This window comes from Corvus cornix, chromosome Z (genome assembly GCF_000738735.6).
Source record: "Corvus cornix cornix isolate S_Up_H32 chromosome Z, ASM73873v5, whole genome shotgun sequence".
Lineage (NCBI taxonomy): Eukaryota > Metazoa > Chordata > Aves > Passeriformes > Corvidae > Corvus > Corvus cornix.
In genome coordinates, this window is record NC_046357.1 from 16628038 (window position 1) to 16653701 (window position 25664).

Below are 25664 nucleotides of genomic sequence, written 5' to 3' on the forward strand. Positions count from 1 at the left end.
GAAGGTTGTGTGGAGACCTCATAGGAACCTTCCAGTACCCAAAGGGGCCCATAGGCAAGCCAGAGAGGGACCTTTTGTCAGGAACTGTACTGATAGGACAAGGAATAATAGGTACAAATTGAAAGAGGGGAAATGTAAGCTAGATATTAGGAAGAAATACTTTACTGTGAAGGTGGTAAGATACTGGAAGAGGTTGCCCAGGGAAGCTGTGGATGCCCCATCCCTGTCAATGTTCAAGGCCAGGTTGGATGGGGTCTTGAGCAATGTGGTCTAGTAGGAGATGTCCCTGCCCATGGCAAGGGTGGATTGTGACTGGATGTTCTTTAAGGTCCCTGCAAATCCTTAACATTCTGTGGTTCTGTGACCTGATCTACTCCTGTGCTCCCATTTCACTCTCTGTTAAATATTTGTGGGTGGGGGAGACTCTCCAAGGCTTTTCACAGGTCAAAGCTGGTGGGTGCCTCAAAAACCATTACTCTTTTCTCCATATAAGAATGACTTCATTCTGTCTGATTAAGTCAGACAAGGGCAGGAGGAGTGTGGCCCAGCATGGGGTGGATGGGTTCCTGGTGACCAGGAGGGTTCCACTCTGTTGCCCAACAATGAGGCCAGGGCCACCCCTGGCAACCCTGTCACACAGAGCCCTGCTCTGCCCCTAAAGACAAACAAAGTCAAGTAATTCTGCTCCTGCCAGCAGCATCACCTCATGGTTTACCTCCATCTGAGCAGCCCTGTAGTTGTAGCAGCCCGGTAGCTGTAGCAGCCTGGGGCAATGCAGCACCATGCCCAAGGCAGGACCCCACCAATGAACCGCCACATCCCTCCGTATGTCGCTCCACCTCCCTCTTACGTCCCTTCACGTCATCCTTCTGGCCAGTATGACTGGAGCAAGCCTGATCATCCTTCTGGCCAGTATGACTGGAGCAAGCCTGATCACACGGAAGAGCAGCATGTGCAGGTGATGAACCTTTGGCTGGCTTCAGGGCAAGGGACAATGGGTGAGCTGAAAGGCTGTGGAGGCTGTTATCCTGGGAATGGAGAGCAAAGACATCTGGTCAGAGACAGGTGGGGTGGGTGAGACTTGCTTGGTGCCTGCCATCCATAAAGAGGAGAAGGAGCAGACCATGAATGTGGAATGTCAGACTACAGGGAGCGGGTGTTCCAGGGTATGTCAAACAGGGTCTGCCCTGGACAGCGAAGGTCATACCAGTGCTGTTATGATCTCTCTGGCTAGGTCTTGTGTCCTGAAGGGCACTGGAGATATTTTGGTGCTGTGTTCATTTGGTCCGATTGAGGAACAAGCTGTTCTTGCCTGTGGTGAGCAGCTCCTCTGCTCAGCTGTCTGCTCGTGCTCTTGGCCTCTGGGGAGAAAACGCTCCACCAGCAGGGCTGAAACAAATGGAGTGGCAATGTTCCACCTGCTGATTAGCCCAATAAATAGATAAATGGGCTCCTGGGTGCAGAGGAAGCATGTGCACTGTCAAACAGAGTCAGAGAAATTATTCCTTGCAGAATGCCCTGGGGTGCCTGGGTACTTGTTCTTCGCAGGGCTGCTCTGGCAGGACCTAGGGGCATTGTTCTCCTGGTTCTTCATTACCATGGTTATCAACACCAGGACTGTTAGTGGGCCTTGACTGTGCCAAAACTTTCCTTTCCAAACTGAGACGTTTGTGACTAGTGCTGAAAGCACACCTGTCTTGAGGGGGAAAGTGGGTTTTGTTTAGCAGGTGGCTGCTTAATGTGCAGTGGAAAACATGGCAAAATCATCATAGGGCCAATGTTGAGTAAAGTCTCAACCTGTGAGGGAATCAAGGCAAACATTGGGAGGTGGTGTGGAGCTAAGCATGAGCAGCCAATGCTCTTCTAACAAACCTCATAGGAACACTTCAGGTGATAGCACCTGCAAGAAATAAGTTAACTCATGACTGTGACAGGCTAATGCTGCACATGGACAAATGGCTTTGAGAATTTGGCCTAAAATTAGAGGAAAGTGTCTAATCTTCAGAGCAGCAAATTCTGGTAACAGGGTCCAACAGGAGGAGTTGGGCAACAATCGTCTACCACTACAATGGAGAGTGGCCAGGTCACCAAAGGGCAGATGTGGTGTGGCTGCCTGTGTCAGTAGGGGACTGTATTTAGTGACCCCGGAGATCCTTGTCAGCCCTGCGGGTAAGTGAAACCGAGCAAGTACAAGCAGGTTGCTGTTGGGAAACCAGCAGATATTCGCAATCCAGCCCTTAGCTGACTCACATGGCTCTCACTTGCTCAAGATCACCACGTCTGGATGCAGGGAGAAGGGGCAGTCCAGCCCACCTGGCGGTCATGGGGGTGCATGGTGGAGCCCTTCACTCCATGTCCCTGTGCAAACACCAGAGGGAAAGTGCCAGTATCTAGCATGACTCATAGGTCAGGCCTCGGATGCTTATTTTAGGTGGGGAAGAATTGCCCTTTGGAGCTGCCTGTTTTTCTCTGCTGATTATAAACTCAGGCACAGGCTCACACACTTTGGGTTTGTGTACTCGCAGAGCAGAGGTGCTCTGGTGCACATGACCCACGGAAAGGTGATGGTTTTGTTACACTCCTTGAACACCAGCAAGTCTAAAAATGGCCAGCAGAACCCCAGAATTAAAGGATTCTCATGTTTTCAGCAGCCAACAGAGGAGTCCTTCTGAACACCTTAAAGGGGGAAATTAATGTCTCAGTGCCATCTTGTGGCATGACCTGTATGAGAGGACAAGCTCCTAGAAGCATGCTGGAGTTTTACAGAATTTGGTGGTAATATTGGAAATTATGCGACAAATACTATCACCAAACCAAAGATTTCTATTGCAAACTGGGATTGCATTTTTCCCTGAGAAGACTGCAAGTCTATGGGAATCCGGTGTTCCCAGAAAGTACCTATCCATTTTTCAGCCCGAATCAGAATATTGAGATGCCTAGAATTAATGCCTGAATGCAGGAGACAAAGCCCATCAGATACACAGCAGCTTCACTGTTTGCCCATAGGGAAGGAATCCACTTGGAAGGCTCCCTGAGATCTAGGAGTGAAAAACAAAGTTGTAGGTCCAGTTGTGGGTGTTACCGACCCACTGATACCTTGCCCATCTGAGAAAGGCTGTGCGATCTCCTGTATGTGGCGATGCAAGGATCTCAGGTGACATGTAAAGTCAACTGGAAATCACCATGTGCAGAAGAAACTTGAGGGTCTTGTCACCACCCCAACCTGGTGCTCCAGGACCCATGTTTGTGCTCCACCAATAAACACTTGCATGGCAGAGAACAAAGTGACCTAGAAAGGTTTATTCTGTGCCACAGCATAGCTCGCAGACCCACAGGACAAAAACCTTCCCACCTGGAAATATGCTGTAGAAACACCCTGCGAGCAACATGATTATCATCCATCATAATTAATGATCCTTAGTATCAGAGACAGGGCAGTAATTTACTGCATATTTAGCCAGGCGTTCACTGAGGTCAGTAGCTAATCTGTCACTGGAGGAGGGATTACCCCAGTCCATAAAACTCTCCCTGCCACAAGACATACAATCATCTGTGGAGAAGAGAGGAGAATCAGCTTCCCAGGTTCTTCCATACAGCTACTGAGTGCCCTGTGGGTGAAAGAAAAGCTCATGAACTTTTGCCACGCAGTAGAGAAGAGGAAGGCAAGGCTAGGGGCAGCATGAGCAGAGCACCATGTCCCCATTGGGGCAGCTGCTGATGCTTCTGCAGAGCTGTTCCCTCCAGGGCCACAGAGAAGCTGCAGCAAGTTGAGAGGAAGGTGAAGAAAACCAGCAAAGAACCAGAAAATGCTCAAGGGAAAAGGTCTTGAGTGTTCAGTGGATATAAGTTTTTCCATGATTAATCAAAGGTGCTAAAACCTTTTCATTGTGGAGAGATAAGAGCACCTGGTGAGCAGGGAGATAGACAGAGGGAATCCAGAGATGGAGGAGGAATCAGGGCAGCAATGGTTCTGCTCTGGCAGCCAGGTGAGAGGGAAGGTCTCTTGAGACCATTGCTGAGGTTGGCTTCTCCTTGCCCTACATGAGAGGACAGATGGGGTGGCTGGTAGAAAGGCTCTTTGTGAGTGTGACGGCATCTGCAGACACAGGTGCATTCAACAAGAGCAAATATTTGACCTGAAACAATGCATTGTGCTCCTCCCAGCTGCAGACAGCAGAGCACACCAGCTCCAGGCAGAGCATCCTCACTGCAGAAGAGGCATCCAAATAGTCCTGCACAGGCAAACGGTCCCAATCCCACCTGTTTAAAAAAACTGGCATCAAACCACCAGTCAGTGGGTTACAATGCAGAGCCCAAATTCCTGTTCAGTTCCTACAGAAAAGGTTAAGGAGAAAGACAGGCTTTAGGAGCGTATCAAGGCTACTGACAGCTCCACTGTTCTGGGGTTAGGCTGCTCCTGAGCAGAGGGACAGTATCACCAATGCCCTCATGACAGAAATATTGCACTCCCACCATACAGCTTTTATAGGATGACATATGGGGGGGGAGGGAAGCGGGGAAAGACTTTGAAGCTAGCTGCTGCTTTATTGGCTTGTTCATGGTTAACCAAAGGAGAGAAGGTGTCTGGGGGTGAAGAGAGGGTGCCAAGTTTCAAAGGGTAACTTGGCTCAGCGCAATGAAGTGTGCCGTCACAACAGGAGCAGCGAGTCAGCTTTATGGAGGTGGGGAGGACAATGTTGGAGAAGACTAAGAAGGCGATCAAGATTCGTAACTGTACCATGAGGGAGCTGCTGGCAGAAGCACTAGGAACATTCATCCTCATGGTAAGGAGGAGTCTGTGTGTGTGTGTGTGTGTGTGCAACCAATTAAGGCAGCAATTTGTAAGGTCAGTGGTTTCCTACCACATCCTCGGGATTGCTCAGTGGTTGGTTGCTACTGCTCACCCCTCTGCTTTGGTGGGATGGCAGTTTCCTGGCAGGCAGACCATGTGCCAAAAACCTTCTGGAGCACAAAAGTAATGCAGGGAAAGGGAGGTGAGTGCTGGGAGAGAGTGAAGTAGGTGAATCATTTCAGTTGGGAAAGACCTTTAAGATTTCAACAATTAACTCAGCACTGTCAAGGCCACCGACTAAAGCATTTCCCTAAGTGCCACATCTACATGTCTTTTAGACACCTCCAAGGTGTTATATATATGTAATATCTGTAAAAGCCACCACTTCCCTGGGCAGCCTGTTCCAATGCTTGACAACCCTGTTGGTGAACAGATTTTTCCTCAAATCTAATCCTCCCCTGGCACAATTTGAGGCCATTTCCTTCTGTCCTGTCACTTGTTACTTGGGAGAAGAGGCCACCCCTCCCCTCGCTACACCCTCCTGTCAGGGAGCTGGAGAGAGTGATCAGGACCTCCCTAAGCCTCCTTTTCTCCAGGCTGAACATCCCCAGCTCCTGCAGCTGCTCCTTATCAAACTTGTACTCCTGACCCTTCCCCAGCTCCACTGCCCTTCTCTGGACATGTTGCTCTTTCAGTTTTCTTCTAGGAGAAAATTGAGGAAGCGTTTGGGAATGAAGTCAAAGATCAGTGTCTAAAATGATTGTGCCACACCCCCTGAAAGATCCCAGAGAGTGAATTGAGGCTTTTATTCCTGCTGTGCCAGAGGTGTGGTGTAGCTGGGGAGCAGACTCTGGAAAGCAGACCCTGACTCTTCTATCACTGTCAACTGTGAAATGAAAACAGCATTCATCCATCTTCCTCTCGGGGTTGCCAGGGTAATGAACTTTCCAGAGAAATTCTCCAAAACCACAAGCCAGCATTAGGAAATATAATTACAGGGTGTGAAGCATGCCAGGATTTCACTTTTGATTTTCTTGCTGCCAGTTGAATAGTGCTTATGTAAATCATACATAAACTGCCTCTGTGCTTATGTAAATCATACATAAACGGCCCCCTTGCCTGAGGGATGTGTTTCACAAAGAAATAATTAAGTGGGTTGGAGCTCCTGGGCTGCTTCAGAAGTGTTTGGGTAGAGGACTAGGAAGGTTTTGCAGTCAAGATTGATCCCTGGTGGGGGTGAAGTACCCACTGAGACCAGAGACTTTGATTGTTGGATCAACATGGCAGAATGAGATCCTCCCTCTGAGAAGGCCCACTATCTGTCTGTGCCAACTTGCTACAGCTGGACTTAGCCTCTGCTGAGACTGGACAGAGGCTGGCATGCAAAGGCTGGGCATAACCCAAATAACTTGTACTTGGAGATTAACAGAGGAGGAAGTTAAGACTTGTGTTAGCATAGGGACCTTCTGACACAGCTTTCTGTACCAAGAAAGGTGCTCATTTCCAAGGGCAACAACTGCCTATGCAGAGCACGGTTGCTTTTTATCTCATCATTTTGCACATTTAGCTCTTCGAGTTACACTCCCAGGTAGTTTTGCACCCATAGTAAGTCAGAGTACAGACATCTGTGACTCATCTGCAGCAGCTTAGCAAATCATTTTGCTTTTTTCATTCTCTGTTATTTGGTGGTAGAAGTTCTTAGGTGACGAAGGACAACTTCAGGGTTGTCCTGCCAGGGACGCAGTATGAGGTGGAGACTTTACTCTGCACTCTGACAGTTCAAGGCAGATTTTGCAGCCTGCAGCTCACATTGGCTCTTCCATCACTGATCCATGAGAGGGAAGAGAGAAAAGGAGGGCACTGCACATGGGCTGAAGACAGGAAGCATCCAGCATCAGAACAAAGCATACAGCACCCAACTCTTCAGCAGCGCCTTGGCCCTCAGTGCAACAGGCAATGTGCTGGATGCATCTCCAGGATGCCTGAATGGCTGTTATTTGGACCACAACACTCACCCCAGGGCCTCTCAGTTTAATGGACAGGCAGCATTGGTAAGAGGAACCCGGCAGCAGGACTAAGCAGCACAAGGACTAGGGAAGAAGGAATTAAAATAAACGATGTTTTGGGACTGTGAGGATGCAGGAAAAGACCAGAGGTTTGGATCTGTGCTGAAAAACAGATTCTGTGGCCTATCATGTGTTTTTTTCAGGATAATGCTGTTTATGCTCAGTCATGTCTCCTGCCCTGCACTGCTCTCTCTGCACATGTGTGCTCTCCTGCAATACCTGCGCCTTACACATTTGTTGTCTCTTGGGTCTGGCTTTGGAAAAATCAGAGATGCATATACAGAATTTGTGTAATTTGCAGATGTTAGGGGGACATCACAAACTGTTTCTGGGGGCTTTTGCTGAGGCAGACTGAGAAGGGCTCACACTGTGGGGGCTGTAGCTTTGCGCAGAGCACAGTGTGGTCTGTGTCTACAAGAGAGATAAGAAGAGCAGCATCTCTGGAGAACAGGGGATTTGGGTGATGTCTATAAGAAATGAGGGGAAGCAGACACATGAGATAAAATTTGGATGCAGGCAGAGTAGCCAGAAAAGATCACAGTTAAACAGTACAAGCCAAAGCAGAAGTTTATATGCTGGAGAACATACTGACTTTCTTGTCTTGAAAGACATATCACCTTGGATAAACATCAGTGCAGTCCAAGTAACAGGATAAACTTTCCAAATCCTCAGTGGTTTTTTAGGCAGAAACCTGAAGAGATGCCTTGTCCTTCTCCAGACTTTGGTGTAAGAGCACGCAAAGAACTGATTTTTCCACTCTTACCACATCAAAAGCATGAAATAGAATTCCCTCTTTCAGGACAGAGCAATGCCTTGAATATATGTTTTCCTGCTGGAGAGTGTTTACTTTTAGTTTTTTTCTCTGATTCTCCTTTAGTCACTAAAAAAACATTGAAACTTTGGCTGTTTCCAAACTGAAAATATATGCGTTTAATGGAAAAGTTAAACCAGAATTTCCTTTCTTTCGCTGAAATGTTACCAAAATTAGTGCAGAGTTTTGCAAACAGCTGTACGCTGCCTAAACTACATTTTTAGTCAATAAATTGCACACCAGGAAAAGAAGGACAGTAAGAATTTGCACTCCCTCCTTCCATCTGTCTTGGATGTTGTCTCCTGGTGGTCCACAGTGATGCTCCTCCGGTTCATGTCCCTGGTTTCAGGGTGAGGCATCTGCAGTGTGGCTGTGTGAATGACCCCCATGGACCCCCAGCTCTTGGTGTGAGTGTTCGGGGTTTGTATCCCCATACCCAACCATAATGAGAGTGCCTAGTTTGGTTTGATGGGCACCAGTCTCAGACATCACTTCAATTTTTGCAGGGCGAGGTTGTTCTTTGTCTTCAGACCGTGGTCACCTTAGAGACTTCCTGTGTTTTGGAGCTCATTATTTTTGCAGAAAAAATAGCAAAGAAGCTCAGTCTACCACAGCAACAAGAACACTTTTAACACTCTTTTCTCTCTTTCTTTTTACACAGGTTTTTGGCTTGTCCTCTGTGGCACAAGTGGTATTGGGAAAAGGAAACACTGGTCAGTATCTGAGCATCAATATGGCATTTGGCATTGGTGTTACCATGGGCATCTATGCGGCTAGAGGAGTATCTGGTGAGCAGCACACTCAGGCATGGGACATATCCATGTCCCATAAAGGCCACGTGCGTTGGGGACAGGAGGAATGGGGTGTGGAGGGGGGCAGTGCCTTCACAAAAAAAAAAAGCAGTCCTAGAGCACCCAGGCAAGAAAAGCAGGAGAAGCCAGGCACGCCCAATATACCTTCAGAATACTGACCCCAAACTTGTGTTCTGAGCTGTGACAGGGCAAGTGGGATAGGGAGAGTTGAGGAGGTTTGGCCACCCCCTTCTGTTGTGGCCAGGAGAGCCAGGTTTCAGCAGCTCCCCCATTTGGCCCATGCCAGCATGGCCCAAGCAGACAGGGAGCTCCCAAAACGTGCTGCTGATATGACCCATGGAGAAGTAAATAATTTATTGCAAAGGAGAGCTTACTGCTGATGTTGCAAAAGGAATGGTATGCAAATTTTCTCCTTATCACACACACCCATGCACAGATGCCCCACATGAACGTGGGAAGTGGTGTTTTGGGGCCATGGGGTGGCATCCCCCACATGACAGGAGCATTACCTTTGCCTTCTGCAATTTCTGCATTCGTTTCCACCAGGAGAAGACATTAAGGGCTCTAATAGGCAGAAAATTAAAGCAACTTCTTGCTCTTGAACTGTTGGAGCAGACAGAGGTCCAAATTTGGGGCTGGCTTGGAAAGGAAAATTTTTCCATGTGAGCAGTTAGGAGCAGTCAGCTCTTGATTTTCTTGTCCTTTTTGGAGCTGGTGGAAACATCCTGGGGAAAGCAGACTGAGGAAAGCAGGACCTGCAGTCCCAAGTGACTTTTGAGAATGAGCTGATCTGTTGAGGAGAGAGGGCAGTGCAGAAGGGATCTCAGTTCAGTCGGCAATAGTATGGTTACAAAGCAAACTTCAGACCTTCCTGACATAGTAATTTGGCTTCATCTGTGTCACAAGATGCTTTTTGTGATCTCTGAAATGGCCGGCCATACTCACATAAGAGCAGAGGATCAAAGAAGGGATCTACCCCCATTCCAGTTATGGTTGTTGGACTGCAGCAGGTGGTACATGCACTTCACTCTGTCCTGCACTTTGATGAAATGATGGGTGTCTGCATCTTACCCCTTTTGGAGTAGAAGATGGTCATGAAGGCTGGAACATTTACTGGCCCCCAAAGTTTATACCTAGGCAGGAAAAAAAAATATTTCATTTAGACTCCTGGGGATAGGAGGCCTGAAGAACACATGCGGTTTGCACTGAGGGCACCAGACCTGGAACCATTTAGTTTTCAAAAGCACTATTGTGATGCCAACCTCCTTGACAGAAAGTGTTCCATCAAAACACATCCTCATCTACCAGTAGCCACATAAAAAGTGCTGAGGTATGGGCTCTTTTTAAGCTCAGTAGGGAGAAGCCCCTTGAGAAACTTATAGGGAAACTCATGCCATCCCAAGAGAGGTATGTCTGACAGGTGAGATGACCCACTCTCTGGGGGCAGCCTGTGGTCTACAGAATTTTTAGAAGACTAGCTAGGAGCTCTTTGACCTGCATGATTCAGCTGTTGAGAGAGAAAGGCTCATTTTGTGTCTGTGCTGGATTAAGACCCTGACCTGAGAGAGTCTTGCTGTTCTGGGTCAGTGTCTGGGTGATTACTGTGGGGCATGGGGCATAGAACCACAGAATATTTTGGGTTGGAAGAGACCTTTCAAGTTCATCCAGTCCAACTGCCCTGCAATGAGCAGGGACATCTTCAACTGCAGCAGGTTGCTCAGAGCCCTGTCCAACCTGGCCTTGACTGTTTCCAGGGATGGGGCATCCACCACGTCACATGTTCCAAAACAGCTGCACCAGTGTTGAGGCCTCTCTTTTTCTGTGATTTTGCAGGAGCTCATCTGAATGCTGCCATCACCATTACACAATGGGTTTTAGGAAACCTCTCCTGGACAAAGCTTGCAGCTTATATAACCGGCCAGTTCCTGGGCTCCTTTATGGCAGCAGCCACCGTCTTTGCCCTCTACTATGGTAGGGTCGTGTCTTTTATCACAGAGGTTGCTGTAGGTATAATTTCATTCAGCTCACACTCTTGTCAAAAATACGTCCTTTTACAGTACCTAGCATGATTTCTGGGTGAGGAGGGCAAGCTCCTGGCTTGTGGGACAGACTTCACAGCTCAAGTTCAGAGCAGGTCCCAGATATACCTCTGGGAAGGATACACAATTCCTGGAGAACACAGCTCCTTTTACTCAGGGCATTCCCACTTTCCAAAACCTGTCTTCAGCAGAAGGGCAGTAGCTGCATTTTGTCAGCATTTTGTTTCCAGGTCTGCAGGAGCTTTATTTACATGAACTACCATGCATTAGGTGCTGCTGGAGGTCTGGGGGGACTCTGCTGGTCTGTGGAACACAGGTTTGCAGCCATCAGGGGTTTTGAGCTGTGAGCAGAGGATCCACCACCCACTGTCTCTAGCATGTCTCAGTCTCTGAGGGGCAGAGGGTTGGAGGCCTCCACTGCCTGCAGACCATCCAGGCTACCCCAGGCTCCTGGAGCAGAGATAGGGAGCTGGTAGGTGTAAGGAAGCGACTGCAGATCAAAGTGTGTGGGTAACAGGTATTGGTGAGTTCATGCCCTGCGAGGAGTGTATCACCTCCATCACGTCTTCCATTGCCTTCCTTCTACCTGATGTCTGTGCTGGCTGCAACAGGTGGACTTGTGTGTGTGTGTCCTGTGGGATCAACACTGTGCTAACTTCCGTAATTCCCACTTCTCCTAGATGCTATTTACGACTACACCCAAGGAAACCTTACAGTGTCAGGACCAACTGCCACAGCGATGATCTTTTCCACTTACCCTGCTCCCAGTGTATCCTTGCAGGGAGCCTTCTTCACAGAGGTCAGTGGGAATGGCTGTGGTGTGCTAGGAGAAGGTGGGTAGTACAAGGTGCTGCTGCAAGGCTGCTACAGGGTCCCCACAGCCCTACATACACAGACACAACCACAACCTCTTCCCCAAGGAGCCCAGCATCCAGGCAGGTGCCTGAAAGGCAAGATCCGAGGCATCTTGGTGGCGGGGCAAGCCTAAAGGGCTGGGCCTAAAGGGTAATACCTGAAGGCTGCTCCATAGCTTGGTCCAGGGCCTCTCCAGACACCTTCCCTGCATGCAGCACAAGCAGTGGGAAGTGAGAAGCTGAGCTGTATCACCAGCCATCTCCTCTGGGTTCTGGGCTGAATCCCTATTTGGATTCTACACCCAATCCATGCTCCTTGGCAGCTGTGCTGGGTGTCTCTCCCCAGCATGGAGAGCCTGGGACTGTCCCCACATGAGCACAGCCTGGATTGAACCTCTATGTTTGAACAGACCCACTGAGACTGTGCAGTGGATTCCCAGCTTACAGCACAGTGTCCAGATGCCCAGAAATGGGAAAGGGATGCTTCAGGGGATGTGGGGCACTGAGACACCAGGGAAGGAAGATTCACTTCCAATGCAAATCTGGAAGTCTATGATTTTGACTCTGAGCTGACAAAACTCCTGCCTGGGCATGATGAAAAGGATGGTGGGAGTGGAAAACCCTAGAAGTGGGGAGTGGATCCCCTCAGCCTCCTGTGGACCAGGAAGTGTCCTTGATGCCCAAGAAAGCAAATAAGAGTGACAATGCCTTGACAAAAGCTGCAGTTTCTGGTTTTGCTGGTGTCTGTGCAAGCAGTCCATGTCTCTCCAGCTGCATTTTCTGAAGCAGGAAGATACAGGTGTCATCACCTCTATCAAAACTATGCTTCTTGATGTCCCAAGCACTGCAAATCTACAAATACCAGCTATGTAGTCACTGATGGGAAATTCAGTTTCCCAGGTGAGCATCTGGTATCTGCATACAGGCTGTATAAAACATCACTTCCTCTAGGGAGGATCAGGTTTGTCTCGTGAGCAGTTTGTTATGGCTCTGCTTCTATTCGACAGAATGTACTTAAAATAACCCATTTCCCTGACTTGAAAGATGGAGAGAGAGAACATTGCTGAGAAGTTTGTATCAGTCTTGGTGATGAGGCTTTTTGCTGAGAAAACCTCAGCAAAGGTGATGAGGTTTTTGCTGAGAGAATTTTCTTCAGTCCACCTGTGAGGAAGGAATAAGAGTTGGGTCCTTCCTGCCTTGACCAGACCATGAATCTCATCTCCTCTTTCATTCTGGGAAGTCTCTCCCTCTTTGCTGAGCAGGATCTTTCAGCCTTCCCCATTCTCTCTCCTGACCGGTTCTTCTCCCTTGTCTGTTCCTGCAGTTTACAGCAACAGTTATGCTGATCCTGGGCGTTCTAGTCATCCATGATGAGAAAAACAACGCAGCCTTGAAAGGCGCTCAGCCCATGCTCTCGGGTATGCTGGTCCTGGGCATTGGTCTGGGAATGGGGCTGAACACAGGCTATGCCATAAACCCCTCCAGGGACTTGCCCCCCAGGATCTTCACGGCAATGGCTGGCTGGGGAATGGACGTCTTCACGTGAGTGACCTGTTCTGCTCTTACACTGCTCAGCTTGCCAGGGGGGAGATAAGCACAAGATTAAATGTGTCATGCAGCCTTTTTCTTTGGACCAAGTGATGATACTACTGCAAAGTGTGCCTAGAGGAGCCCTGTGCATTAGGTACACAAAATTTAGAGTACCCTAATTCTCCTGCACGGGATTCCGCGGCTTGGCACTCAGATACCTGTTTGGGCACCAAATTGTCTGCCTGTTCACTGGAGATCCAGCTGGTTTTTGCAGTGACCAGAGAGCCAGAATGCAGCTGACTGAATGCAGGTGCATTGCTCAACAGGTCTCCTAAATTTAGAGTCTGAATTTGGAGATGAAACCCTGCCTTCCTCTATCTAGTAAGATGGTGTCGGGCTTTTCTTACAGTGAGATCATTACCACAGTCTCCTGTCCTGGACACCCATTTTCCTTAAATTTCCAGAAAATGTATTTGAGAACTCTGTAGAGGAGTTGCAGATGTGATTGGAAACAGGGAGGCAAAATGCCTATGTCTGTCTGAGAGTCCACTCATCAAGACCACACAGCCCATTTCTTTTGGACAAAAGAAACCTGCAGTGTAGAGCCACCTTTCCACACTGATGGGGAAAATGACCTTCCCTCCAGCAATCATGTGAGAGGACAGTGAATTTGTGTAAGCCAATTGTAGGCTTAGTGCCTGGAGTGGGACAGACTCCTCTGCTCACACAGCTCACTCCTGTCCCAGCACGATGTGGTGGCAGGGCAGTGGTTCCAGTCTGGCTCACCAGCTGCCTCCTCTGTGTTTCATTTCAGGGCTGACCATTCCTGGTGGTGGGTCCCAGTTGCAGCTCCAATTCTGGGATGTCTTGCTGGTGTTTTCATCTACAAAGCCTGCATTGGTTTTCACAACGAACCTGACCATGAAACTGAAAATAAGAAAGAAGAGGCAGGCACAGAGACTTCGAAACTGTGACGGCCACGTGCTTTGATGACACATGTGAAGGGCACATCTGTTTATCCACCATGAAGGTGGACAGACGAGGGACTAGATTTCAGTAAACCTACTCTGCTTAAATGGACAAACTTGGTATCTGAGATATTGGGCAGACCTGCACAGGGCTAGACCAGACTGTGACCTGAAGAAATTATTCAATCTCTCTGTATGAAAAAAAAAAATAAAAATAAGATAAACCAAAACTCAATCCACAAACAATCATTGTATTCTGAAGAAAAGCAAAGCAGAGCTACAAATCTCCAGATACATATATATTCATATAAATCAAAATACATGCATCAACAGTGGCAGGACCAACATGATTAATTTAATTAACACAGAAATTTTCATCTGAAATATACTTTGGTAAGAGGTAGATACTACAGTGATGGACCAGGGGCCTAGGCTTTCATTTGTGTATCTGTCACCCTAACAAACACCTAGTTTGGCAGAGCACAGAAGAGAGAAGAACAAGGACAGTCTAAAATAGAAACATGAACCTGTTGGGTTGTTTGGGTTTTTCTCATACTTTTGTTTTTTTTTGATCTGAACATTCAGGAAGCATTTGAAAAATTAGTAAACTAAACTACAGGGTCTCCTGAATCCTGCCACAGTTCTGCTGGAACATGCTGGCATCAAAGAACCATGTGTGTTACTGACACTCTTGACTTGAGCTACACCAACTACCACCACAGGAAAGAATTCGGACAACTTCTGTGACAGCGTCTCCAAAAACCTGAATACTCCCACCCCCCCAACACACTTTTTAAAAACTTTTTTTTCTACTCTGAATGCATGAGAAATATAAGAGATTGCCCTGCTGCTGCAGGAATTCTGCTACCTCCATCTGAACGAGGAATTGGGCCTGCAACAGCCTTACAGGTTTGAGGTGTCACTGGATTCAAAGCAGAACAGTATCAGAAGCTGCCTGTTCCCAGGAGGGTGACAAGAGTCAACTTTTCTAGAAAGTGCTTAAGCAAGTATGGTATGTATGTCAAGCACATAACTGCAGTTCCAGGGCTGGGTGCCATGAACAAACACAGAGATCTCCAAGAGCAGGAAGTGACAGAACATCTCTACTGCACAGAATTCCAGGGCATTTACTGGCTTTAATGATCATTCCCATCCCAATATTAAAAGGGTAACTGATGGGTTGCTACGGTATGGGGTGGGGTTGGGTGGGAGGTACTGACATGTGTGCTTTCTCATTAGAGCTGACTATATCAGTGGAGCAGCTACAACAGACCTTCACCTGTCTCAAGATGCACATGGGCTTGAGAGGCTGCATTAGAGCATTTCTTGTCATCTGAGGGTGGCAGAGAGTGGCTGCCAGGCAGTGCAGCAACTGCATTTGAATGTAGGCCCTGGGCAGTGCTGGAAGCCAGCAAAATACGCCTGAGCAGGGGCTGCTGGCTGCAGAGATTTTGTACAGTGACTGCAGGACAGAAGTGGAACAGCTGTCACACAGGTCAGTCTTTTGGCCTGTGTGAAATAAACTGGGAATTTCTGAGTAGCTCAAGAGGGATTAGCTAAAAGCACTGTAACCCATCCCTTCTCAGTGAAAGATTCTCCACTGCATTAAAGAAACACCCCGAACAATCTGTCCGGCACACTGCTCTTTCCACACATCCTTTGCATCCCACGAGTTCCCAAAGCATCTTCAAATACCCAATCACTCTGAAGGAAAATATTCAAATATTTATTAAAATACTATTAAGCATTTACAGCATAGCTTCATCTTTCTGAAGGCCATACAAATACTCATGAAAGCCTCACAACATCTCTGTGAGGTAGGCTTGTCTTGTGTAATTATGTGGTCATTTCAAAAATTAAAGATGATGCTGTTTAAATAGTCAATGCTTATTTGAAAACAGTGATTTTGATTTCTGTATTTAGGCACAAAGTATGTTGGGTGCTACCATGATTCCAGCATATTTGGAAGACAGAATAGCATAGAAAAGTAATGGAAATAATCAGCTGTAACTGAAAACCAGCAGTGAACGGGTCAAAGTGCAGTTCTAACCTGAAAACGTACAGTATAGAAAACAGCATCAGGGGCTTCTAAGACTGTAGGATCTCAGTGGCCCCTGGTGAGATCCTGCCTAACTGAAGAGTGTCAAAGGCTGTTTCAATGGCCAGCTTTGCAATGAATGTGTGACAAACCAAGGGGTCCTCCTGGCTGATGGGACCCAACACTATTGACTCTCTGCTCAGCAGTTCCCACAAAAGGGAGGCAACAAGGGATCTTGCAGCTTCTGGCTTCACGATTATTGCAAATCATGTCACCATATGAAAAGATACAGCACAAAGGCCAAAAAGTGGTCTGGGCTGCAGAGCAAGTGGCTAGGCAAATGCAGAGACATAGAAGTCCCAAGTCCCATTTTACCATGAATCTCAGAGCAGAAGCTGGAAGGAGCACAGGGAAGTGCACAGTTTGATTCTATCTGGAGTGAAAGCTACTTCTCTGTCCAGTGGGTTCCAGCCTGCTCCCACAGCATGCAAGATCAGGACAGTTTTCTTTCAAAGGACATGGCAGAAATATCTTCACACCCTCTACTTCAGCATGGGTCTGTTAAAGTTACTGTGAATTACATTTGCTTTCATTTCACTGCTGCAGTTGTACAGGAACAGAAGCTTCCTTATGGAGCAGTGACATCAAAGGTTTCTTCATGTCCTCGGAAAAGTATGTGCTGCAAGTAGCAGAAGGGAATAAAATCGATGTCTCGAGTTTTTTTTTAAGAGTCTCCAGGAACTACATCCACATGGCTGCTATATTTCATGCAAGTGCTGCAATGTGTTTTCCATGGGCACATCTATTCATGCACAAGGAACTTGGTCTGAACCACTGAGACTCTGCAGCAGAAAACATCAAAGCTTATTGCAAATGTTGTCCAGGGTCAGATCTGGCGGGCTCACTTCCTTGAAGAATTCCCAGCTAGTGAGGATGTCTTGGCAGAGGTCATGCTCGTGTGACTCTTTTGGGAGCCTGGTGGCTGTGAAGGTGGTTTCTTCTTGAGCACTGGAGTTTTGTTCTTGCTTTTAAACACTTTATTGGGGTCCAGCTTGTTCACAAAAGAATCAGCTTCTTCAGTCAGCAGTGCTGTGTTGATGGTTATGGGTTTATACATGTTAAACCATTGCTGAAAGGCAGGATGGTGGGGAACACAAGTTAAATTCAAACTGCAGTTAGACAATTCCACCTTGCTCCCCATCTTCCCCAAGACATGATTTTAATCCTATGCCACTTATGAGTTTGCAGTTTACAGGACTTGGAAGAGTGCTTGTGATAAGGATACACAAGGCATGGCTACAGCCCCAGTCCTGGAACTGCATTCCAGACAGGGAAGAGGAGAACCAGACACAACCCTAACACCACCTTTCCTGCAGTGTAACTCCTATCAGGAGCGATTCCTGATTTAAACCACAGGAGAAAAAGCAAAAGGATGGGATGAAACTAAACCACATTTGTTTAGATTCAGATAAGCACAGAAGATTAAAAACCCTTGGAATTTAAATGTACTTATAAACTGAAAACCAACTAGTTGAATTTCTCAAAATGTAACCTTCCTCCCTCTCTTCACACATAAAATAACGAATATTTTTAACTCTTTACAGAAAAAATTTTGTGTTTGTTTGTCTTACTCTTTCTGCTTCTATCTAGAAGTAATTACAATGACTTGGGTTTTTTTTGTATCATTTCTCCATTGACAAAGTCAGGAAATAATGGAGTAGGAGTTATGGTATTCCAAATCAAAGTGAAACCATCAGCAAAATGTTGAACAAGATGAACAGAACATCAATACTGAAATGTAGATAGCAATCTACTAACATACTGCTTAGTGGAAAACAGCTTTAATATACCCCCTTGAAAACCTTTAAAAATGATAATGGCTAACGAAGTAGGAGGATTTTAACCAACAGGGGCTGCACATGTTTAGGGAATAGACAAATGATTCCTCTTAAGGTTTGTAAATATACTGAACATAATAAAATACTTATAGCAGGTAAGTTGCAGAAAAGCAGAGCACAGTGCACGTACACAGCCTTGACTGATACAGTACAGTGCAGTGTAACAGGGAAGGCATCAGGAATGAAAAGAACCAAATTCTAGAGCCACTATTTGATGGGAAGTCAGGAGTGATTTTAGTAATTCTGATGTGCACACAGGACCAGGGAATGCCATGCTGGTAAGAGAGCTGTCATGTCTGGGTGAAGTGCAGGACACTCACTGATTCCCAACAGGCCTTGCTGAGGTGCACTGACACTGTGCTGTGTTCAGTAGGATCATCAGCTCCATTGCCTGACCTCTCACAGCCTGGAGGCAGGGATAAGGCTGAAGGCCCAGTCAAACAGAAAGAGAGCAGAAGCCTCTAATAGCAGGATTTTGGCATGGCAGAATAGTATTTTTAGTAATAAGTGACTGGAATGGTCATAAGGCTTTATGTAGACGTCTTCTGTAACTACCTTTAGGACTTTAAATTGACCTTTTCTGGGCATAATTTTTATCAAGGCCCAACTGCCTTGAGAAAAGCAGGATTAACACAGTATTAGTGAATTCAAATTACTGTGAAGCAAATGACTGTTGTTAACAAGTCACAGGGAAAAAACTTGTGATCCCTTCCATAGGTCACCAGGAAGGTCCCCTTGAACCTAGACACTGCTTGCCAAAAGGTGGGAAGATGTTTTTCCAGCCTATACTTATGCAAAATATTGACAAGCTGGACGCTGCTGTCCTACCTTGGCCTGGGGGCTGACTCCATAGCTGGTGAAGGCGTACTGCCACTGTGGGAGACCCAGGTGGGTGATGAGCAGGCGGTAGTAAGCTGTGAAGGTTTTGGTGAGGAAATGCCAATACAGAGCCCTGTCCAGGAACCAGATCTCTGTGTCTGGGGAGACCACTAGAATAAAACAAGCACAAATTACACTGTTGCTTTGCAGTGATAAGATTAACCCCTGGCCACTGTCAGGTGGGAGACACAACATATCAGAATGGCTGTTTTAGGTACATCCAGGGTTGCCCCAGCCCAGGTACAGAATCCAGCACTTGTCTTTGTCAAACTTCATATGGTTGGTGGTTGCACAGCTCTCTAATTTGTTGAGGTCTCTTTGCAGGGCCTTTGAGGGAGATATCAGCTCCTCCCAATTTAGAATAATGGACAAATTTAATATCCATTACAGTCCTGTGTCCAAGTTGTTTATAAAGACACTGCAGAGCACTGGGCCCAAGATGGAGTCCTGCAGAACCCCACCAGTGACCAGCTGTCAGCCTGATGTGACCCCATTTACTATAACCCTTTGTGCCTTACCCATCAGCCAATGTTCACCCACGGCATGAGGTATTTGTCTAGCTGTGTGCTGGACAATGAATACAATGCTGTTCCTTCACAACCTGGGAGTGACACGCTACATGGAACATTCTTGGACATCAGCAACTTTGGAGTATATGTTCAAAGTACAATTATGGCAAACATTTATCTGCCCCACAAAGTAAAAAGCAACTAACTCTATTCAGTAATCCAGATGACTGACAATAGAGTCCAGAGTCTGGAAGTCATGGGAGTGTGTGCTGCCAACAAAAACACATTTTGCAAAATCTTTCTACAGTGATCAAATACTTCTCTGGTGGTGACATCCTTTGTAGCATAAAAAGAAGTTATTTTCTTGGGAGAGTGAGATGCTGAACACTGTCCTTTAAACAGACTGCCCCTGTGTTGACATTGACACCTGTAACCAATGCTCCCTTTCCTTGCCCAGGTTATCCATGCGCTGAAATCACTAACACTGGAAGGCAAGAGGACAAGAACTTCCTGCCATGGCATTTGCAGTCACACCCAATGAAAGACACAAGATAACAACCCAAGATTTTTCTTAAGAACCTGTATATTGCAAGTGCAAAGCCTGCACAGTAAACACACATACATCTAGTGACCTGTGCACTGTGTCAGATGACAACTATTTTATGAGTGCCTTGGGTGTTTCACTAGTCACTCAACTGATAACAGTTATCTCTGTATCTGTCAGAAGAAACAGCTCAGCTCCCATTTCTCACCCTCCCATTAACCCTTCCTGCCACATTTTGACCTAGTTAGAGCCTGGAGGCTGTGCACCCATGCACAAGGTGGAATAACCAGTCTAATTCTGTTTCAGCTTTTTTTACCATCTACACTTTGTTTCTAAGCAGAGTTACACCCTTTCTCATCAAAATGTAATGGCTTTGTTCCGAGACATGCAAGCAACCAGAGACAGATTAGTGGAAGTCTGTATTAATTTCAACACAATTGTCTGTAGGTCACATGTGAATACTCCCCTGTTTCTATGCATGCAGAAATCATAAGTTATAACTCAGACTCCAACATTAAAAGGAGTGAAAATGTTAGATCTAGCTAAGGTTTGACTCCTGACTTCCGTGGATACAGGACATCCCAGTAAAAGTTTCACCTACAAATTGCAAAGAAGATAGACATACAGGGTAACTCTCCACGTGTGGCCTCCAGATACAACCCACAACAAGAGATAGCTAACTTTACTTTCTTCAGTCTTACCTGGTTCAGCATGCTTATAAACAAGACAGACTTTCCCATTCCCATTGCATGGGTCTAATTCAAAGATAAGACTACGAGAATCAAAGTGCGGCTTCTCTGGTTTGTCTCCATTACCTGAAACCAAGGGAAAAAAATCATGAAACATGTCTGGAAACTAACTGTGACTCAGTTGCAAAGAGTCAATCTGTTTTATACTTATTAATAAATCAGCTGATGAAGAACTGAATCAAACCATTACATTTATACTTCTTGGAAATAATTAAGTTCCCTACGTTTAAAATAAAACCAAGGAAAAAAAAAAAGTGAGAAAAATATTCATTTCTGTTAGGAAAACAAACCACAGAGTAAAAATCAGATGGCTGAAAATAGTTCCTCCCTGGCATTAAGCTTCTAGTTCCTCCCTGGCATTAAGCAAGACAAGGTTTACAGATGTCGCTCCTGAGGTTTGTCTAATCTTTTCTTAAAGTCCTCTACTGTTAGAGAAGGCACAGTCTGTAGGCAAACAATCCAAATCCATCACTTATCACTTAGAAGTTTTCCTCATGGATCCAGAATCTTCCCTGCTACAGCTGAAGCCCATTACTTCTGTTGTACATACCATTTGTTTTTTTGTCCTAATTTATTTTTTTCTAAGGAGGACAGGGAGAAAAAAATTATTCTTTTTCTCTTGGGCCAAGACATTAATGAAATTGCAGTCATATGTTTTTCTCCATACATTCCAGTGTGACATCAGCATCCTTCTCAACAACCATGTCTGACTCTTATTCAACCTGTGACCCTCAACCACCAATGAGCATTTCTACAAAATAATTTTGGGACTGTGTAGTTGCAAGTTCTTGCAGAATGCAATTTTGAAACCTAAAGCTGATGGGGAAGAAGTGGACATAAAAGCTGTACTCTTCAGAAGAATTTTCCATGAAAGTCAGGATGAGAACTTCTATGAGGTAATTTTTTCAGTGTACCTTATAAATGCATCAATGAAAGTTTAAGCCACTAAATAGAAGCAGAATTTGGTGCATTTCATTACAATGGCTAGAAGATCAGGAGCAGCCAAACTGGAATGTGCAAAAATACTTTCAGCCACATTTAGAAGCTAGAAGAGCTTATAGAGATGCAGAGACAAGACTGAAATCAAATTGCATTCTTTTAAGAAATTGGTGTGACACCTGGCTGTGTTATTATTCTCTTGATTTTTCCAGCTGGACTGTAAGAGCTCTGACAAAATGAGTGGGCTTTTTTTTTTCTTTTTTATTTTCTCCAAATAGCAGCATTCCCAGCATTTTTAGGCAGCCTGGAACACACATTACCTCATAGTTATATGCATGTACCAGTTACTTTTCCAATTCCAGCTGTCTTTTCACTACCAAAACAAAACCCGTTATCTTTTGTTCATGTAACACCATAAGCACACAAAGACTTTGGAAGCTGAATCACTGGAGCAAGGCTCAGGTGAAAGTTTAAATAGGGAAGAGGCAGAACAGGAAGGCTGACAGGCTGTTAGAAGAGGATGCAAATAACACTAATCCCCATGACATTCACAGCATACAGATCTACCTGTCAAGGCTGTAGGGGACTACATAATAGATCTAGCCCAGGAGACAGGTAGTCACGGAATCACAGAATGGTTTGGGCTGGAAATGGACTTTGAAGATCATCTTGTTCCAACTGCCTTAACACGGACAGGGACACCCTTCTCTAGACCAGGCTGCTAGACCAAGCAATTCCCATCTACCTGGAATGACCTTTTCTGTTGCTGTATGGTAGAATGGAAGGGACATTACAGATCATCTTGTTCTAATTCCCCTGCCATGGGGGATAGCTGAGGTGCTGAGAGAATTGGGTTTGTTCAGCCTGGAAAAGAGAAGGCTTCAGGGTGACTTAATTGTGGCCTTCCAGTATGTGGAAGGGAGCCTATAAGAAAGAAGGAGAGGGACTTTTTAAAAAGACACATAGTGACAGGACAAGGGGCAATGGCTTCACACTGAAAGAGGGTAGATTTACATCAGATATTAGGAAATAATTCTTTACTGTGAGGGTCATGAGGCACTGGCACAGACTGCCCAGAAAAGTTGTGGATGTCCCAACCCTGGAAGTGTTCAAGGTTATGAACACTTGAATGTTGGATGGAGATCTGAGCAACGTGGTCTGGTGGAAGGTGTTTTGGCCCATGTATCTTGTGCTATATCCTAACATTAAAAGAACAAAAGGGACGAGGCAGAGCAGCTTTTCTAGCCTGTTAACAGTGCCTTACCTTCATCATCTGTGTCATCTTCAAGGTCAGCGAGAGTTGGAGCATTAGGCAGAGTGTACATAGAGGAACCCCCAAGCCGGCACAGCTTCGAGACACTGTTAATCACCATGGAGCCCAGGGGCATTGGGGTATCTGCAACAAGGCTGATCATTAATCACATCCAGTGTCAGGAAAGCATGGGAGGTATTTCTTTTCCTCCAGACATCAACCTCTATGGCGTGAAGAGATGGTTATACCCAGCAGACCTGGACACTTAAGTAAGACACTACAGGAGCAAAAATGAGGCTTTTTCAAACACAGACTTGCACTTAGATGTGATACAACACCATCTCAGAGATGTAAAGGTATGAGAATTACACTGCTGGCCAAGACTGTGCTGCAGCTGTTAGCTCAGTCCTGTGAAAAATTAAAAATCCTGGCTACAGGATTTCAGCTACAGCCTCTTCCTCAAAGCTCTTTTCCCTGCTGCTGCCCTTCCTATCAGAAACCACCCCACACATGCACAGCTTACTGGGAAGCTTGTCCTCTTCTACTCCATGTACCTGCTTAGGGTACATCCTCTTGGTTGCCAGTTTCACAGAGGATTTTATCAATGCATCAACATGTGGGTGTTCCTGAAAGAACACTTGAGGACTTGTCACTTGTCCCTGTTTCTGAGGACTCAGACTGTTACCAGACATCAAGGCAGCAAGCACCCTGTTCAGCCATGTCCCAGTGTGATGGGACTCAGAAGGCACTGCTGGATGTTTGCTCAAATAAGACAGTTGTACCAGCAGCCTTGGTCTCTGCGCACTTGTGAGCCCTGAAAACAAGACTCTTTAGAGCTCACAACACAACAAATCCTGCTTGAAACATGACAGGAGTCACTGCAGGTGCTACAGCACTGATGTCAACTGTCTCTGAAATGTCATTTCCCCTCCTGAGGAAGACCCTGTATTTGACACCCATCTCCAGAAGTGAGCAGTGTCCACAGCCCTACTTGAGAACCCTGCCTGAAGGCAGTGACAGCCAGGATAACAGCAGCAGAGTGAACAAGCTACCTGATTTTTGCCAAACAAGGATGGAAAACGAAGCTTGGACTTTAACTGGTGGAAAGCAGAATCAGGCTCCAACATGTACCTACACATTTTAATGAGAAAGAAGCATTATCAGAGGGTGACTCTTCCTACCAATTTATCATGGGGTAATGAGCTACAGCTGTTTCTCTCTACGTGAACTACAGAGGGAGTTAAGGTATGAGGTTTAAATGACACACCTAAATCTGAGTGTCAACAGATGGTCAGTGTATTACAGAACAGTATTTATGTCATGAATAATTAGCTTCTTGCCAGTGTTCAGTGTATGCACCTCTTCTGTGGGAGCCCAGAACACACACGCAACAGATTTTGCCCTGAGAGATGTGTATCAATTGTGCAGAAAATAAGTTTGAAACTAAAGAGGTTCTGCAAAGGATGGACCGGCTGCAATGAATTGGTGTTGTCAGTGGAGAGGAACACGGGGACCCACCATCGGTCTTCACACTCCAGGTCATCTGGAAGCCATCAGTCATCAGATAGAAGTTCTTTAAATCCTCTGGTAATACACAGGAGTTTTTCTGCAAATCACAACCAAAGTGTTACGGGAAAATGCAAAACATGCCTCAAACCCTCAGAACAACTGAAAATTGGTACAGAAAAAAGTGCCGCCAAGTTTTTTTCTTAACTCCAAGGTAACTCAAATCGGCTCAAATATCTCAGTCTAAAGCCTTGAGAGAGAACTGCATATTTCTTGGGACTCTATTAGTCTTAACAAAGGTAGCTTGGGAAAATTTCACAGTGAGCAGTTAGTCATCACAAAATTATTACAGAATTGTTCCCCAGCTGAGACACTGTATTACTTCTGAGATTAGCAGCCACTCCAAGCTCACATAAATCAGAGCAATCAGCTTTTTCATATATACAAGAGTAGTAGGGTTTTGCTTTAAGTGGAATCAGACTAAACTTACCTGTTCCACTAAAGCATGTACAATATTAGCACAATGACTCTCTTCTTCTGAGGGATTTCAGTTCCAAGTAGGTGAAAGAAGCATGGACTCAAAAGCTGCACATACTCAAACAGATTTGACGTGCCACTTAACAAAAAGTATGTGTGCAAACATATGCAAAGCCAGACTCACAAACCTGCTGATCTGGCTTCATCCCTCCAAACTTCAGTGCATGGCTGGGGCTCCTAAGCCTGCTTCCTTCTGAGCCAGCAGTGAAAGAAGCAATCCCAGTGAGCTCAAGTTTCTCAGAACCAGAACACTTCTCCTATACCTGTCTTGGTTGTGGAAGGAGTCTTTCTTAACTTACTCTTCAGCTAAGCAGCAAATACAAGGAAGGAAGGATAAAGGCTTATTCCTCAGAACAAAATGAAGCCCAAAGAGCTATAGGCATTTGTAGACCCTGCTGCTGGGAACAGGACTGGCTGTAAACCAATGACCCTGTGTTCTTGCTGAAGTGTCAAGTACACACAATTAAACAGGATGGAAGCCTGCGAGTTTTAATAAGCCAAGCAACAAGCATGACTAAAGGAGTTACCCGTTGGTCTGTTTGTAACTGTTTTAGAGAAAAAACCAAATTGACTCCAGTGAATTCAAATTTAAAATAGTCACACTCAAGCCTCCAAAAAAATCAGACCTCAAAACTCAGGAGAGGGTCTGAGGATGAAGGTTCCACAATCTGTGCATGTTGACTTATCTGAGGGCTGCACCACTCTCCTTGTGGAAAAGTTTCATTTAATAAAGACAGAATATTCTAGTAACCACTAGCTAAGGAAAAGGAAGATGCACATGCAGTTCAAGTATCTTCTGCTTCACTTGGGACATTTTTTTAACATCTCAAGAGAAGCTTATCTGATTCTCCCCGACATCTTCAACTTGCATATACTCAATTATCTTTCCTAATGTTGCCTCAATGTATCTATCCAGCAGGAGCAACCTGCCAGCTGTGCGT

At 45.8% G+C, this 25664-nt stretch overlaps 2 protein-coding genes across 5 annotated transcripts in view; one reads left to right on the plus strand and one right to left on the minus strand.

Annotated features, from left to right (window-relative positions):
- The first annotated feature begins 629 nt into the window (after nucleotides 1-629).
- On the plus strand, nucleotides 630-14052 carry LOC104694818 (aquaporin-7-like). Of its 2 annotated transcripts, none has more exons than XM_010408266.4 (7): nucleotides 630-958; nucleotides 4659-4784; nucleotides 8331-8457; nucleotides 10315-10452; nucleotides 11201-11319; nucleotides 12699-12916; nucleotides 13719-14052. In XM_010408266.4, the coding sequence occupies exons 1-7, from the start codon at nucleotides 773-775 to the stop codon at nucleotides 13876-13878; spliced, it is 1074 nt and encodes a 357-aa protein (XP_010406568.1). In that variant the 5' UTR covers nucleotides 630-772; the 3' UTR covers nucleotides 13879-14052. The 2 variants fall into 2 exon arrangements, with proteins under 2 accessions (XP_010406568.1, XP_019146710.1); XM_019291165.3 differs by having other exon boundaries at nucleotides 8331-8382.
- Nucleotides 7400-25664, minus strand: part of TPGS2 (tubulin polyglutamylase complex subunit 2) — a 29613-nt gene continuing 11348 nt past the window's right edge. Inside the window, exons 3-8 of one of the 3 annotated variants that reach the window (XM_019291168.3) lie at nucleotides 25350-25426; nucleotides 24199-24286; nucleotides 22693-22824; nucleotides 20442-20555; nucleotides 18637-18797; nucleotides 15576-17039 (exon numbers count right to left, since the gene is read on the minus strand). In XM_019291168.3, the coding sequence (XP_019146713.1) occupies nucleotides 16812-17039; nucleotides 18637-18797; nucleotides 20442-20555; nucleotides 22693-22824; nucleotides 24199-24286; nucleotides 25350-25426 (800 nt within the window). In that variant the 3' untranslated portion in view covers nucleotides 15576-16811. Of the gene's footprint in view, nucleotides 9615-15575; nucleotides 17040-18636; nucleotides 18798-20441; nucleotides 20556-22692; nucleotides 22825-24198; nucleotides 24287-25349; nucleotides 25427-25664 lie in introns of those variants that run through there. The other 2 variants (XM_019291167.3, XM_010408260.4) reach the window with 2 other exon arrangements.

Bases quoted from the DNA above. Each gene is read 5' to 3' on its own strand.
- LOC104694818 (XM_010408266.4), top strand. From the start codon at position 773: ATGCAGCACCATGCCCAAGGCAGGACCCCACCAATGAACCGCCACATC. The intron at 4,785-8,330 runs GTAAGGAGGAGT...CTTTTTACACAG, and splicing joins TAGGAACATTCATCCTCATG to GTTTTTGGCTTGTCCTCTGT. The intron at 12,917-13,718 runs GTGAGTGACCTG...GTTTCATTTCAG, and splicing joins TGGGGAATGGACGTCTTCAC to GGCTGACCATTCCTGGTGGT.